General features: G+C 41.6%; 1 protein-coding gene across 1 annotated transcript; it reads right to left on the reverse strand.

Annotated features, from left to right (window-relative positions):
* Nucleotides 1–248: 248 nt before the first annotated feature.
* Nucleotides 249–12,037, reverse strand: si:ch211-225h24.2 (uncharacterized protein LOC564539 homolog). Its single transcript, XM_068758554.1, has 4 exons — nucleotides 11,951–12,037; nucleotides 6,781–6,837; nucleotides 1,513–1,628; nucleotides 249–733 (listed from the first exon to the last, which is right to left on the reverse strand). The coding sequence occupies exons 1-4, from the start codon at nucleotides 12,035–12,037 to the stop codon at nucleotides 295–297; spliced, it is 699 nt and encodes a 232-aa protein (XP_068614655.1). The 3' UTR covers nucleotides 249–294.
* Between the last annotated feature and the right edge of the window lie 3,128 nt (nucleotides 12,038–15,165).

Raw genomic sequence — 15,165 nt, forward strand, 5'->3', positions numbered from 1 at the left:
CACCTCGCCTCTCACTGCAAACACAATCATCGATTGCTGAAGAAGATGAGTTGCTGTTGCTGCATAGTTCAGTAGAGGGTATAAAATATAGAATCATCTATGAATTGTGCAACGAATCACAGAGCGAGTATATTACAGTAGATTAAGGCTTTTATTTCTAGTTTACAGCATACGCCAGTGATTTAAAATGAAATCCCATAATCCAGAATTCAACTACAGAGACCGGAAGAGATTTGGTTTAGGTCTTCATCCTGTTGAAGAGGAGAGGGGTCATTAAAGATTTAAAAAATGGCTCTATTTAAACCCCTCCCATGTGCTCTCCGACACAATCCCCCTGCTCATCCTGCTGATGCCGGCCAGCTTGACTTTGGCGAGGGCCGTCCACTTGACGCCGGCCGGCAAATCCTTGGAATCCGACAGGTTAGCGTAGCGGGAGGAGTCCTCCTCCAGACCCTGGCCCGCCCAGGAAGCCAGTTCCAAAGGGAGGCCTAGCGAGTCAGTGAAGGACACTGGCGAGTCACCTTTCTCGCTCCTATCCACCGGGGCTTCGTCTGTCCCAGTCTCGGCGATGTTCTCCAAGCAGGGCGGTTCCCAGCCCTCCATCTTCTCCAGCTTTTTGGTGGGTGAAATCTGCCTCATAGTCATGGTAACAGTCTCCCAGAAACAATGGCTCTTCTCTGGCTTGTCCTTCTTTTCCTTCTCCTTCTCATCATCCTTGAGTTTTTTGTGAGACCTTAAGAGATATACAAAATCATATAAAAAACAGGTGCTCAGGGTGAATGTTTTCACCACCACACAAGAGTGAGACGTTCACCTGACCCCAAGCCATTGTATAGATATTATTTTGTATATTCCTAGTTGCTTATCGCATCACTTCCGTTCCACTTCCTCAAAGGTTCTTTAAGACAATAGCTGCTGGCAAAAAGACAATCCATCGAACATTAACGAGTACAAGTGGTCATACATGACTCCCTTATTTCTAACCAAGAAATATATATAATAACCAATATATATATATAATAACCAAGTATTCCGCTAGTCTCATTTGACCATTATGCCCTCTGAGTAACCCCCCCCCCTCCCCTGGTGTTCCGAACCTGGGGGGTTCAGAACACCACGCTGGTAAAAACACCAGCATCTTTACACCCCGTCTTTTGTGTCTGCTTTGCAAAGCCTTGTGACTGTATGAATTGTTGAAGTGGGCCCAGATACCTGGAAAACGTGGGGGAATGTGACATGGAAGTGTGGCGGCGTGGAGTGGACAATGGGAAGGCCAGACTAATGATGACACCAATTTCTAGTCACATCACTGGTAAGAAGTATTTAGTTTAAAAAAAAAACTTGCAGTGTCCTGTTTTCATCATGTCAATTTTTTATTAGATAAAAGCAATGAGAAAATATCTAGAAATTGGATGTTTAATGAATTGTATTGTGATGAAACGTCTTCATGTGAAAACACAGCGAGCGCATGATTAATTGATGGTGTGTGTGTGCGTGTGTGTGTGACCTCACCCTTTGTGGGCAGGCTGCTTTACCCCAGTCAGCAATAGGCATTCATCATCTTGGGAAGAGAGCATCTTCTTCTCCTTTCTCTCTTTCTTGGACATGATCTTTTTCACCCGGGCCTCCTGACAGAAACCAGCAAATGAGAAATTGGATTTCAAACTCGTGTGTGTGAACCCAACACATAAATGTCTCAGATCCTCAGGTGGATTTGAATTCCAGACCTTCTTGCCGTGAGAAAACGGTGACTTATCATCCCTGAGGAGGCTCATCTCATAAAGCCAGCTTTACAGGAATTTAGAAAAGAAGCCTCGTGTCCAGATTGATGAATGTGCATTTTTTGGAAATTCTGAAGGCCTCCCTTGAAGCTACATCTTCTACAGATCTATCGTCCCTTCATCATATCTAATCAGGTGCACTCTGTTTTTCTTTTCTTTTTTCCTTCCTTCAAGGAATAGTTTGGAAACATACTTTTCCTAAAAAATTGAGACAATGCGAATAATTATCTCGTGTTCGTATTCCTAAATACGGCCTTACTGTCACCAGACAATCAGCTTAGCACAAAATTTACAACTGGAATGTGTCAAGCATAGCTGTTAGCATGTCCGACAAGTGCTGCAATTAATCTGCTGTCCAGAAGCTTAAACTCAGAAATGAATAATAAATATCTTAAAATAAAAAGCACACATTTATTCATCATGTTTTTCTAATTTTTCAACAGAGTCCGTTGTAGCTGTTGAATAGCATATTAAATGTCACTATAACGCTAAACAGCGACACGTGTGAAAAAACATTTACATGTGATCTTTGTGTGTGTGTGTGTGTGCGTTTGTGCTTCCATCTTGTTATGAAGTTTTCCTTTGAGGATGTTTTTTATGGACTGAAGGGAAAGTATTTAGAGATTAAGAGTTTATTGTAGCATGTTCATTTGCGTGAAAGCTTTCTGGAAGACAGATAAAGTGGTTAAAGTTCAGATAAATAAAATTTAAATGCATCACAAGATTGTTAACATTTCTCACTTTAATAAAAACGTGACCGGAACAGAGTTCTTCAGCCTGCGTGAGTCTGTAATTTGAGGCATCTGACTGCCCAGACCTTAGCGGGGGGGTTACGGGACGGTTCACTGGACCTCATGGGATTTTCCTGCACGATTCCTCTAGAAAACAAGCTGAAAATCTTCACCTCTGAGCATCTGAAGCGTGGGAGTACTTTAGACTGGCGCTCGACAAACTGGACGTCCTGTTGCATAAATGCAACTTCTGTGTGAGCACTTGTGAAAACACCAGAACAAACAGTACTTTCTAGTACATGTAGAATGTTAATTATTTACTTATTTATCTCTTTATCTGTCTGTCTCCTTTGTTGGTTGCTGTATTTATGTATTGTTGATGGCCAAACAAAGCACTTATACACACACACACACACACACCAGATTAATGTGTGCTGTGTGCTTCTCACTACTGCCGGACGTAGGAAGAACCTGAGCGGCATCGACTTGGCAGGAACGTTACACCACATTCCAGTGGAAGTCTCTCCTCTCCCGCTTAAACTCCCTGGATCCCCCCCCCCCCCCCCCGTCACCTTTGAATGCCTCCCTCCTCGTGCAGTTTTCCACCAAGCACGGACGTTGCACCTCCAGATTAATCATGGAACAAAGTTTTGGCTCGGTTTCTCTCCATGCTTGGGAAGAATTCCCAATGTCAATTGCCAAGGTTATGATGTTTACTCGGCTTTGCGTCTGGGCTGACCTTAGGTTACCTTTATCCAAACATTCTCAGTACTTGCAACATGATGTGATGAATGCATCTCAACTTTTGTGACCTTGTGGTTTCTTTGTTGTTGTTGTTGTTCTTACATGCAAAACACCAACGTGCAAGTTTGATCTCTCTGTGCAGCAGACCAGAGGTTGTGGAAGTTATAACCAGCAGGTGGGTTTAAGGCAAGCCGGAGTACAGGAAATAATGCACAGTCGAATGACATAGTTTATACAGCATGATCTCATGCAGAAGAGTTTGACTCACAATTATGCAAGCTTCTCATACTTAAATATAGAGTGGGTTACAGGAGGCAGTCGCTATTATTGATCATCTGTAATTTCATCTCTCAGTGTCACAAACACACCTGAAGACAAGCCCATATAAATGTTTCATCTCAGTTACAGCAGCCAGTCTATGTCCAGCGCTTTGAACGTTTACTAGCTGGAATGGCGATTCCTTGCTGATATCTGCAATGTGATTTATTTTTCTGAAACTAATCATTTTGACTCGTGAGCCTCAATGCAAATCAATGCATGCATGCATGTGTGCCCATTCAGAGTGAATTCATTGTTCTCCCCAGCACAATGAAGCCGAGCATCAGTCAAACTGGAGGTAAACCAAGCTGCTCTCTGAGGCTCGTCGTGGGTGTGTGTGTGTGTGGGGGGGGGGGCTTTACCTACAGATTCATGCCTGGCAGAATAATAGAACTCTTACTGAGCCACACTTTTTTCCATCCATACCACAGAGATGGAAACTTGGTAATTAAATAGGCATTTGGAACATATCGCCTGCTGTGTTTGTCTGATCCAACAAAACGTGTTTTTTTTTTAAAGAGCAAGGAGGTCCTGTAAAAGCCACGGCTTTAGTTATATATCCCTCCATTTTATTCAGCTGCTTTTGTGGGTCACAGGTGTTGCTGGCGCCAATCCCAGCTGACTACGGCCGAGTGGCAGGGTACACCCTGGAGGCGTCGCCAGCGCATTGCAGGGCGCCACAGAGACAGACAACCACTCATGCACACACTCACTCCTACAGACAAATTTGGAGTGACCAATTTACCTAAGATGGATGTTTTTATTGGTGGGAGGAAGCTGTAGAAAACCCAGGCGGGCACGGGGCGGACACGCAAACACAGATCGGAATCGAAGCCAGAACCTTCTCGCTGTGAGGCGACGGCACGACCAACTGCCCCACCTTTAATTAAACATGTACAATTCATAGCTAAAACGTCGCTACAACTAGGAATACGGGGGGGAAAACCATTGAGTACCGGTAAGTGTACTCTACTTGAAAGTATATCGTGCACTTGGAACGAGTACAGGCTCTCTCTTGCTGACTTCTCTGAAGAAATATCCGGTTCATGGAAGAAACGAAATGAAATTTCAGAAGCAGCACAAGGAAGCTTCTCCAAATGACATCAATCCAATATGAAGCACAAATCCAGGATGTCAAACTGACTCAGGATCAACAGCAGGTAAAAAAAAAAGAAGAAGCTCATAATGGGTTATGAAACATCAAATCACTATGGCAGAAGCCATGAAATTTGAAATCGTACCCACTTTGTTATGCTTTCCAACAGAAACCCTTATTCCCAACCTTATCCGCTGAATTAGTTGTGAAAACATTTTGGCTCTAAACACTGTTTTTTCTTGCTTATTCTCTAAAAAGCCATTCATCCCTCTCATATTTTCACGTCTAACTCGGTGCATTCATTTTTTTTATTTGGGCCAAACCAGAGTTAGTAGTTCTTGGAACAATGTAAAGACAATCCAAGACGGCTTTAGGGTTTGGATTATACGATAAAATTACATTTACTTTCTTCTTCTTGATTCTGTAAGAGCCCTTTTTCCTTCATGTTTAAAGCTCTGAAAATAAAAATCTGATATTTTCCAAAAAACAAATCAGTCAATCTAATCCTTTTTACCACAATAATTAATGGCAACTGTTTTTCCTTGCATCCATTAGTCAGGCCCAACAAAACTGGAATTCTCTTTGTTTCAGAGCAACGCTATTCTTTTACTAAAAGCAAAATATATTTTTATAGATATAGTTACTGATTGGTCGAATGTGTAAAATAAAGGTAGCTACTGAATCACTATTAAACATGCTGCAACAACAATGTTGACCCGTGACTACGGTACCTCCAAAGCCACAAACCCAGCATGAGAATGAAGAAAGTCTGAGAGGCGGAGATGACTGCAGTCGACCCTGGACGGATTTGAGAGGGGTCAATTTTTGTCACCAATCAATCTACTGGTATTGTTGTTGAACTGCATTTGGTCAATACATTTGGATTTCGGCTTTGCTTACGACAAATACAGGCTTTTTAGGCATCCTACAAGCACGTCAGTGGTCTTTCAGTGGTTATTTGTTTATTTGTTTCGATCATGTAAATAACAAAAAATAAAAGTGATAAAACAACAAGCCAAAACAAGATATAATATATATATATATATATATATATAATAATAGTTATGCTAAGCTAACCTGCTGCTGACTATTATTCATAGAGACAACTATAAGGAATTACCTCTCAGTATGAAAGTGAATAACGAGGAAATGTTTATAAAAATGTCAAACTATTCCTTTATTTTTCGCTGAATTGTTTCAGTGCTGAAACTTTAAAACATAAAGATCACATGGAAATGAATCACTGTCACAGAAAAAAAATATATATATGCATTGTTTATTGCGACATCACGAATTTTTAGCAACAGCTTTGCTGAATTTTGCATTTGCACTGGAATTTGCGTGTCCTAACGTGAGCATAAAACAAACCGATGGCGGAAGAGATCGCAGCCTTGCACAGCATCGGCGCAGTCTGCAGCTATTTTCAGCCTTGTTTTTCTTCCACCCGTTATTGTTCCCATCCAAAAAGATCCAGCTCCTCAAAAGAATGCTGAGCTTCCTTCCTTTCTCCAGCATGGGCAGTCCTATCCTTGCACACAGGCACACAAAATATGTCCTGTGACCTGCATCACCTTCGGCGCATGCCGTAGACGTCCGGCAGGAAGGCGGCGAGCGTTCAAAGACAAAGCATTTTGAGTAGTTCAGGTTCACACAGAAAATCCAGGCATTTAAAGTGCATCCGTGTTGTTGGCACAGATTAGAAGAGGTCGCATTTTGCTGTCACGCACAATCTAGGGCCACATCATGAAATGTCTGGGTCACAATCACAACTCACCACAACACAAATGTCACTAGTATCAGTTTTAAGGCCACTTTGATCGATAAACTGTCCATTATTTGTTACATGTCAACACGGCTTTCATTCACTGATCTAGATTTGCGCATATTTAGATAATAGTGTGCTTAGTGTGTCTTGCAGTTCACTGGGTGTGGGAAAGTTTAAAACTATGCGGACTTATCCTTTTTTCCATTTCCTTTGAACGGCATCGAGCGCACGGCTCCAACGTGTCTGTTTTGGGATGAGGATAGTATTACAGAGTTTGTGTGTGTTTCAGGGGGCAATAATAAGTCGTGTGTAAACAGAGCTTAGTTATGATGTTTTGCTGTTTACCTTAGATACTGTCGAGATAGCTTCCTCCTCCTCTTCCTCGCCTTCTATGTCTTTGCCCTACAAGACACAGGTCAGAGGTGAGTCAACACCAACAGTGTGTGTGTGTGTGTGTGTGTGTGTGAAGGCTTTCCTGTAAAATGCTGAGCAGCCCTTTAAAGCATTAATATAAACTCCCGGTGTCTGGAGGGTGGCATGGAGGGGAGGGTGAGATGGAGGGAAGGATGGCATGGAGGGGAGAATGGTATAGAGGGGAGGGTGGCATGGAGGAGTGGGGGTGTTTGGATGAGGGGAAGCTACTGAGCACAGATTTTAACACGAAAGAAAACACCTTCATGACCTTCAGCAACAGAACAGACGCTGCACTGGTAACACAATGAACCTGTTTCTGGTTCCATTGTGAGCCTCAGCACTTTTTTCATGCAACCTTTATAAAGAGTCATTGTCATGTCATTGTGTTTCCTTCTTTACATGAGGCTTTTTGTTTTGGTAAGCACTAAAGTTTGCTATATTTAGCAGCAGCTTGCTGGAAGTTCATCTACATTCATTGTTTTCACACGGTGGTCTGTCCCTTTCCTGTCCGCAGAATGGCAGAAAAGCAAATGAGCAAACTCTTCCAAATGTTCCTGCCTTGGAGGGTCGTCACTGTTTGTTCCTTTGCTCCTGAAACCACATTCTTGGCCTTAAAAGGAAAATAATGATTTCTTATTTTAATCTTTGGCCAGCCTTGGTCCAAATTGATGTCATCATGGCCACGTTAAACTTCCATTCCTGAGACATATTAAGTTTGAATTAGTCTTAATTTATTAAGAGTTCATACTCTTTTGGTTTATGTATACCTTCTGAAGAAGAACTTTTCCCACTCAAGTGGCCTTTTTCACTGACGTGTAAAAATTACAAAAATTACATTTTGCTGTATTTTCATATGTTTGTGTTTACATATCCACGTGCACAGGGCAAAACAATCAAATCAGTAAATTCCTTCTCATAAACGCATCAACAAATCTGATTTGCCTGTAAAAATGTAAACATTTGGCTTAAAGTTGCTCCACAGGCAATCACAAGACACAAGACAAGATCATTTTGTAAAATGATCAAAGCTGTGAGGACTTCTTACATGGAACGAGGAGGAGGAGGAGGAGGGGAAGATAGAGGTTTGGACATGTCTGAGCAAAGTCTGCTGAATCTGCAACACTAGAGTCGATCAATCACTAACACACACTTTCCTGTGGACTGTTAGGGCATTAGCAACATGGGACAGAGGCCGAGAGGCGGGGGAGACTTGAGGGGGAGGACTGCTTTATCAGTAACAACATTCACATACTTAGCGTTAGCTTAGCTGCTCATAAAGACGCAAAAAGACGGACAGCGGTCTCCAGGCTGTTGCTGCAGTCAAATGACACACAGAGAATGGATTAAGAAGAGACGCTTCCCCCCCTCAGAATAAGTGAAGCAATGCAGAGCAGCAGTTTATTTGGATGCCAATGTGGGACACTTGCAGCTCTTTACACCAAGTGAGACGTCAATCCTTTGGCCATCTCAACATATCGTTTTCCCTACGTGGATGCTTGCAATGAAGATCTTTGACAATAGCAACCTTACTATACGTCTTCTTCTTCATCTTCACCCTGTCCTTTGCATCGTCCTCCCTCACTACGTCCATGTATCTCCTCCTGGGTCGACCTCTAGCCCTGTTCCCCGGCCGTTCCATCCTGAGCATCATGAAATCAATTAAATGCACAATAGTTGAAAAAGTCTAGGATTTTCTCACGTCGAGAGGGTTTTGTTTCAACTTGTGAGGCAGAACGCCCAAATGTTTGATTTCCACAGATGATCCCCCGCAGCTTTACCTTTGTTATCCTCACCACTAATGACTTAGGTGTGTGACATCTGTGTTCAGACCTGACCTGAGCTCACCTCAAAGACGATTCCAGTGGTTTTATGGAAATATTCTGACGTGTTACCGCCGTAAGCCAAAGACAAACACGTATATGTACACCTCCTGCGAGCTCACATCACAGCTGCGTCTGACAGCCTGTTGAACTTCCATAGAGAGTGAGTGTGGGGAAAGCAAGCTGTGGCACACAGAGCGATGTAATGAGGGCTAAGTGAGTCCCTGTTTCCGTGCCTGAAACACCAGGATACATGCTGATGGAGAAAGTGAAAGAGCAACACTTGTGAGGCCCTCGAGCGAGGCCCACGACCCCACTGAGACTGATAGTGAGTTTGGATGCCCCTCACTAATCAATAATACATATCACACAGTTATAAACTGCTGGCTGTGCTGAATGTTTGAGCAGAGGTTGTGTGACGGTGACTTCAAACGAGCCTTGACTCAGGGTTGCCTGGTTACCATTAAACAATTAACAGGACAGAGAAGTTTGACATCTTTTACGCAACCTCAGCAACGTTTTCATTTGCCGTAAAAAAAAAAAAGTGCAGCTTTGATAGTGAGACTTCACGCAATGATTAACAGAGGAGCACTGAGGAGGAAACTTCCAACGGGAGGAACTGTATCTCATTAAATCAACTCAGTAAAGGCGCAAATTTTAGACCTGAATTTATCTAATGGCAAATTAATAATATTGGATCATAAAAGTCAGATTATTCACATCATTTGTCCACCTTTTGGTGAAGATGACAATATACAATACTGACCCTTAATGTTTATGATACATGTAATCCCAGACCGCAGGAAGACTAGCTGATGCCACGGTATCAACTAATGGGCATCCTTTTTAAATAAATAAATAAATGTTGAGTACAATGATGATAAACACTTCATGTTTCACTCTAAATGAGTTTCATCTAAAGATAACAGCACCAAAAGCATTAACATAATAAATGAACTTGGGCTGATTAGTGAATTGCTTTACAGGCCTGTCCTCAAATCAACTAAAAATTGTGAGTAAATTAATTAGGATATTATTCAAGTAAAAAAACAAATCCGAAGATTTATTGTTTTTTGAAATACAGCAACATGCACATATTGGCATTTTAAACAACGTAAATATATCAGCAAACACTCAGGGACCTGATTTTCTAATGAAGAAAATAAAAATCTCATTAATACATTGTTAATGAACCCTAGCTTTATCCTCAAAATGTATTCATGATGCTTTCTTTCTGAGAAGTAGCTCCTCGGATATCACATCAGCACTTTTCAACCCAAGTCATGGCTCTGGTGACCGGCGATGTCAGACAACTGAGCTCGCGTCAGGTTCCACGTGCACCGTTTCCCAGGGTGGAGGAAAGAAAGGCCAGAAAAACCCACCCAAGGGTCACAGATCTCGACATCATCACGACAGACGATGATAAATGCTGGGAAACGGTGTTTGATGCCCTTCCTACAGAACAAATGCACTGAAGGAGCTACAGTGAATGAAATCTGATATATTTAATTACACAGTACTATAAAGACTGAAATCCTGTTCACTAGTGTAGGATTAGTACATTTATTCTCATTTAGTCACGGAGGACTTTAGAGACAGGTAGGCATCAAAACTGCATTCATCTTACACACACACACACACTCAAACTGTACCAATCACACCAATCCAAATGAAACTGGCCTTCGCTTTAAATTCCACTCTCTAGACTGGCCTCTACAACGAGACATTGAAGACACAGGACTGTTTAATGCTTTCATTCATTTGCCTGTGTGTGCATGTGTGTGTGTGTGTGTGTGTGTGTGTGTGTGTGTGTGTGTGTGTGTGAGTCTCACAGATACATCTGACTAGCTTGATAGATCCCAGCTGCTCACAACTCCTGATAAGGACCTCACACACTACTTACCATGGTGACATGTGAATTTATGCATGGCAGTGTGTGAGTGGCTATGTGGAAATACCTGCGTGCTGCCTGACTCCTGGTGGGAAGGTTTAAGGTTTTGGGACGAGGACTTGATTTAAAGTGATAGTAAGGATAGTTAGGTTAGTTTAGGTTAGGGTAGGTTAGTTTAGGTTTACTGGTCACGCTTGTTGTTGGGATTTGTCTCCTGGAGATGAGGATTAAAAGCAACAAGACATTCCCAAACAACCCTTCAGAATATTTCTCATCGATACAACTGGCTCTCCTTTATCTCAGACAACCCATTAATAACATTAAGATTATAATATTACTTATTGCTTATTTCTGTGGAGACAGACCTCTGATATATTCTGATTGACAGGACTTGTCCTCTTCCTCCGTCCATCCCATCTCATTGTAACAGAATCATTTTAGGTTGTATAGAAAACACTTTTTAAAATAAAATGTGGTCATAAGTATCATTGTACGGAAGCTTATTGCATTCACTAAAGAAGAAAAAAATTCAGTTTTCCTGAATTTATAAGATAACTTCAAGAAAAAAAAAAGTTTCGGTTTTCCTGAATTTATGAGATAACTTCAAGCCCTATTTTCTGAAGAAGCATGTCGGAGTATTTTTAACAAATGCCTAATTGTTTCCTGAGTAACAACAAAGCCATGTTGAAGGCATTTCTGGTGCATCATCTTACATCCATAGAGCATGCCATGTTGATTCATCTGTTCCTGAAGAAACAGCGCAGTATCCAGCAAATCAGAATGGCACTTTCTTCTCAACAACCGCATAGACTTGAGGTGCCTACGCAAGGTCGATAAACTGAGAACAATCCCTTCAAGGTTACTCAGACAGCAGAGTATTTCCCAGTGTCTTAATCCAAAGATTAAAATAAAAGCGAATAGAACAAGCAAGAGCTACGGCAGCCATTACTAGACCTAAAATAAGTAGGCATACACAATTATTTCAACATTTCAGAAAAACCAAAAACAATTACCTCTAAAAACCGAAAAAAGAATTACCTCTAAAAACAGAAAAATATTACCTCTAAAAACAGAAAAAAAATACCTCTAATAACATGAAAAAAAACATTTAGCATTAATTTATCTCATTATTTCAGAAAAACAGAAACAAATACCTCTAAAAACAGGAAAGAAAGGATTTATCTCATTAATTCAGGAAAACCGAATTTTTTTCTTCTGAATGCAATAAGCTTCCATATCATTGTGTAGTTAATTCGGTTTTTATATATTTCTAATACTACTTTCCTGAGATGTGTCCCAAAATACCAACAAGGTGAGCAGGACGCCTGGAAAATAGAGTAAAGTTGTGTTGTTTTGGGGAACCATGTTTCCTCTCTATCCGTCTCGTTACCTTGTAGGAGTGATGATGGTGCCAAGACATGTCGTCTTCCTCTGACGCGTAGTCCACCAGCACTTTACTCTTGCTCTTCTTGAACATTTCTCCGGTCGCTGAAACACGCCGTCGTGAAATTCTGAAAAAGTTGCCTCTTGGCTAAAAAAAAAAAAAAAGTTCCCGTTTGCTTTGAACTGGATTTCTAGATAGATCGCAGCGACGCACCGGAACGCGCTGCGCCTTTTGTGGTTAATTCTGCGGTTAAAATATATATAAATAGAAAAATACTATTAATAAAAAAAAAAAAAAAAATCCGAGACACTTTAACTGAAAACAGGATTCACTTGACCTGCAGATCGAGGGCTTCGTTGCGCTGATTCTAAAGTCTTTGACGGGAGTTTGATGCGTTTTTACGCAGGCTCGACCACCTGGAACTCCAACAGTCGCTCCTCCCATATCATCCGGTTCCTTGAAGTAGGTAGGGGGGGGGGGGGGGGGGTCTTACGTTTCATCTGAAGGCAATCACTATTCATACTAAATCACGTTTTATGAATGGATCTACGAGGAAGAAAGCGCAGAAACGGATATTTACAGAAGTCGGTTGTCTGTTTCAGATACACGCCCTGGAAGAAGTAGCGAACTTTAAACATTCAAGTAAAAAACACAATAATAATAATTAAATATTTATTCTTAATATAAATGTACTAAAACTATCAAAAGTATTTATAATACGAAACAGCCTTATAATAATATGAACCATCGAATTGGGAAGTAAATGCACACGTTGTATAGTTCATTTACTGTTGTTGCTCATTTTAATTCATGTTGATCTGGGCAGGCTCTGAAATGTAAAGGAATATCCACAAAATGAAAAAGCAGTGTATTTGTTTACTTCTAGTCTCGCCATTCTTTCAATAATGGACAAGAAGTAGTCAGCGCGGGGGGGTCTCTGCTCTCAAACTGTAGAATGAATAAATTCCTTCCAGCGACTGAAAGCTCAGCATTTCAGAAGAAAGCCAACATAGGATTGAGTTGGCCTTTGTTGAAGTTTATCTCATATTTACTATAGACAAAGACTGTTGTCTAAAACCAAATCCCCAAAGCTCCGTATTAAAGGGATATCTCTGACACGCACGGTTTGTCCTGCTTGGTGAAGGAGCGGAAATGTGATTAGACTGTGTTATAGAAGACAGGAATTTCTCTCTCTCTCTCTCTCTCTCTCTGATGCCAAACCAAACAAGTGGCACATTATGCTGGTGGGCTGACCTCTTAAAATAGCTGTGGTTTAGCTCTGTTTAAGACCACTCACCTGATTCAAAGGCCTTTAAATTCCTGATTCCTGCTTCAACGTCTGCTTTATACAGTAAGCCACCAGGGAATGTGAACTGCTGCATGTGTTGGAACCTGGAAGAACCAAAATAAACTCTGGCGTTTTCCTCCCTCTTTTCTGGCATCTATCTAGAAACGTTTGAGTGATGAATGTGTTTTCAGTCGCATATAATGTGTTATCCAGTGTGTATTTCTTTCCTGATGTTATTTAGAAAATCAAAATTGAGGCCAATAATGATGTCTTATCAGGTTAAATGACTATTTAATTGAAAGTTTAAAGATGTATTTCACCACGCAAAGTAATTGATTGATTACTTTATGATCAATCAATCAATAGAACTGAGCTTGCAAATCCCTGAAAGGTAATCAAATGCATTCGATACGATCAGGCAAGCAAGATCAGGATCATAAAGTAATCAAAGATATGTTGAGTGAATCCTAAATTGAATCATTAGTGGGATGAAATTGGTTTGGGTTAGATTTACTGCAGGGAAACAGGGCTCTGAAACCTCTAACACTTTGGCTGCATATTACCGGCACATGTATAAATGTGAACTGTATGGTCCCCAGATAGAAGAAGCACAGTTACTTTCCCCTTTAGACAATGCTTGCTGCTCATTAAAATAGTTAGTTAGTTAGGTAGTTCGGCAGGAAAAATAATTTAAAGAAAGGAAAAAGAAACAAAACACCTATTCTGTTCCCTGAAGCAAACTTTGACTCAGAGGAACGTTTGTGCTCCTCCGATCACGCAGGCGTGCTTTGAAGTGCATTTAAATCCTGTCCCTCCGGCAGTGCTGCTCGGTAGTTAGTTACTAGTTAGTTTTATTTCATACATCGGTGAGCAAATGTTTCCCCTTTGTGTGTGTGTGCGTGTTACCCCCACTGGAACAGTAAGGGGATATTTTTAAATGAAAAGCAGTATTGAGGACTTTGACCGTCACAGCAGATGTTACACAACTGGATGCGTCACACCTCCTCATGCGTATCGAGGTACACACTTCACCTGCACGCCGCCACCCCCCCCCATCAGTCGCTAAAGTGTAGCCAAGAACAACAATGTGCAGCCGCATTCATGCAGTAGTATCAATATTTAATGTTCTTATTTTACATGCATGTCAACTAAATGTACTTATTTAAATACAAAGGAATCACAGCAGGAGTCATTTCAGGACACTTTCCAAAGTCTGTCCTGATAACTGAAGGACGCGGCTCCCATTCCAAGACAAATAGCCCAGCCCCTGTTCCAGTCAGGTAATAAGGGACTGCAAGCTTCTTGAGTGACCATTAAGAGTCAAGTAATAGAGGATATTTTGCTCTGGCTTTTACATGGAGCCAGCACAGTCTGAACCAGCTATAGAGATCGTAGGAATAAAAAAATGATATTTTCACACGTGTGTTCATGATTGTTGCAAGAGAAGGTAGAGAACACTCTTCTGCTGTTAGGAAGCGTCAAGAAGTGCTGTGACCCAGAGGACACACACACCCACACACAAAGAGCTAGTCTGCCAGTCAGGTAACTAATTACTAATCCATGACAGCAGAGCGGCTCCAACCTGCATTTCCGTCAGCTTCTCACCCAGTAGAGCCGACCTGATGGTGTTAAAGGCACTGGAGAAGTCAATAAGCATGATCGTCACAGAGCTGGCCGGCTGGTCCAGGTCAGTGTACACTCGGTTCCTCTACTCCCAGGAGGGGCTGGTAGGCGAACTGGAGAGGGTCCAGCAATGGGCTGACAATCAGCCATAGCTGGTCCAGGATCTACAATGGGGTCTTCATGACGTGGGAAGTCAATGACACTGTCTGTAGTCCTTAGGGCTCCTGGGGTGGGGCGTCTTCAGATCTGGAACAACGCAGGATGTTTTCCACAGAACAGGAACCCTCCGAAGGCTGAGACTAGAGTCAAT

The sequence above is a fragment of the Brachionichthys hirsutus genome, unplaced genomic scaffold (genome assembly GCF_040956055.1).
Source record: "Brachionichthys hirsutus isolate HB-005 unplaced genomic scaffold, CSIRO-AGI_Bhir_v1 contig_317, whole genome shotgun sequence".
In the NCBI taxonomy this organism is placed as follows: Eukaryota; Metazoa; Chordata; class Actinopteri; order Lophiiformes; family Brachionichthyidae; genus Brachionichthys; species Brachionichthys hirsutus.

Coding starts and splice junctions, on each gene's coding strand:
- si:ch211-225h24.2 (XM_068758554.1), bottom strand. CDS start 12,037: ATGTTCAAGAAGAGCAAGAGTAAAGTGCTGGTGGACTACGCGTCAGAG. Junction 6,838..11,950: donor ACCATCATCACTCCTACAAG/GTAACGAGACGG, acceptor TGTGTCTTGTAG/GGCAAAGACATAGAAGGCGA. Junction 1,629..6,780: donor CTATCTCGACAGTATCTAAG/GTAAACAGCAAA, acceptor GGTTTCTGTCAG/GAGGCCCGGGTGAAAAAGAT.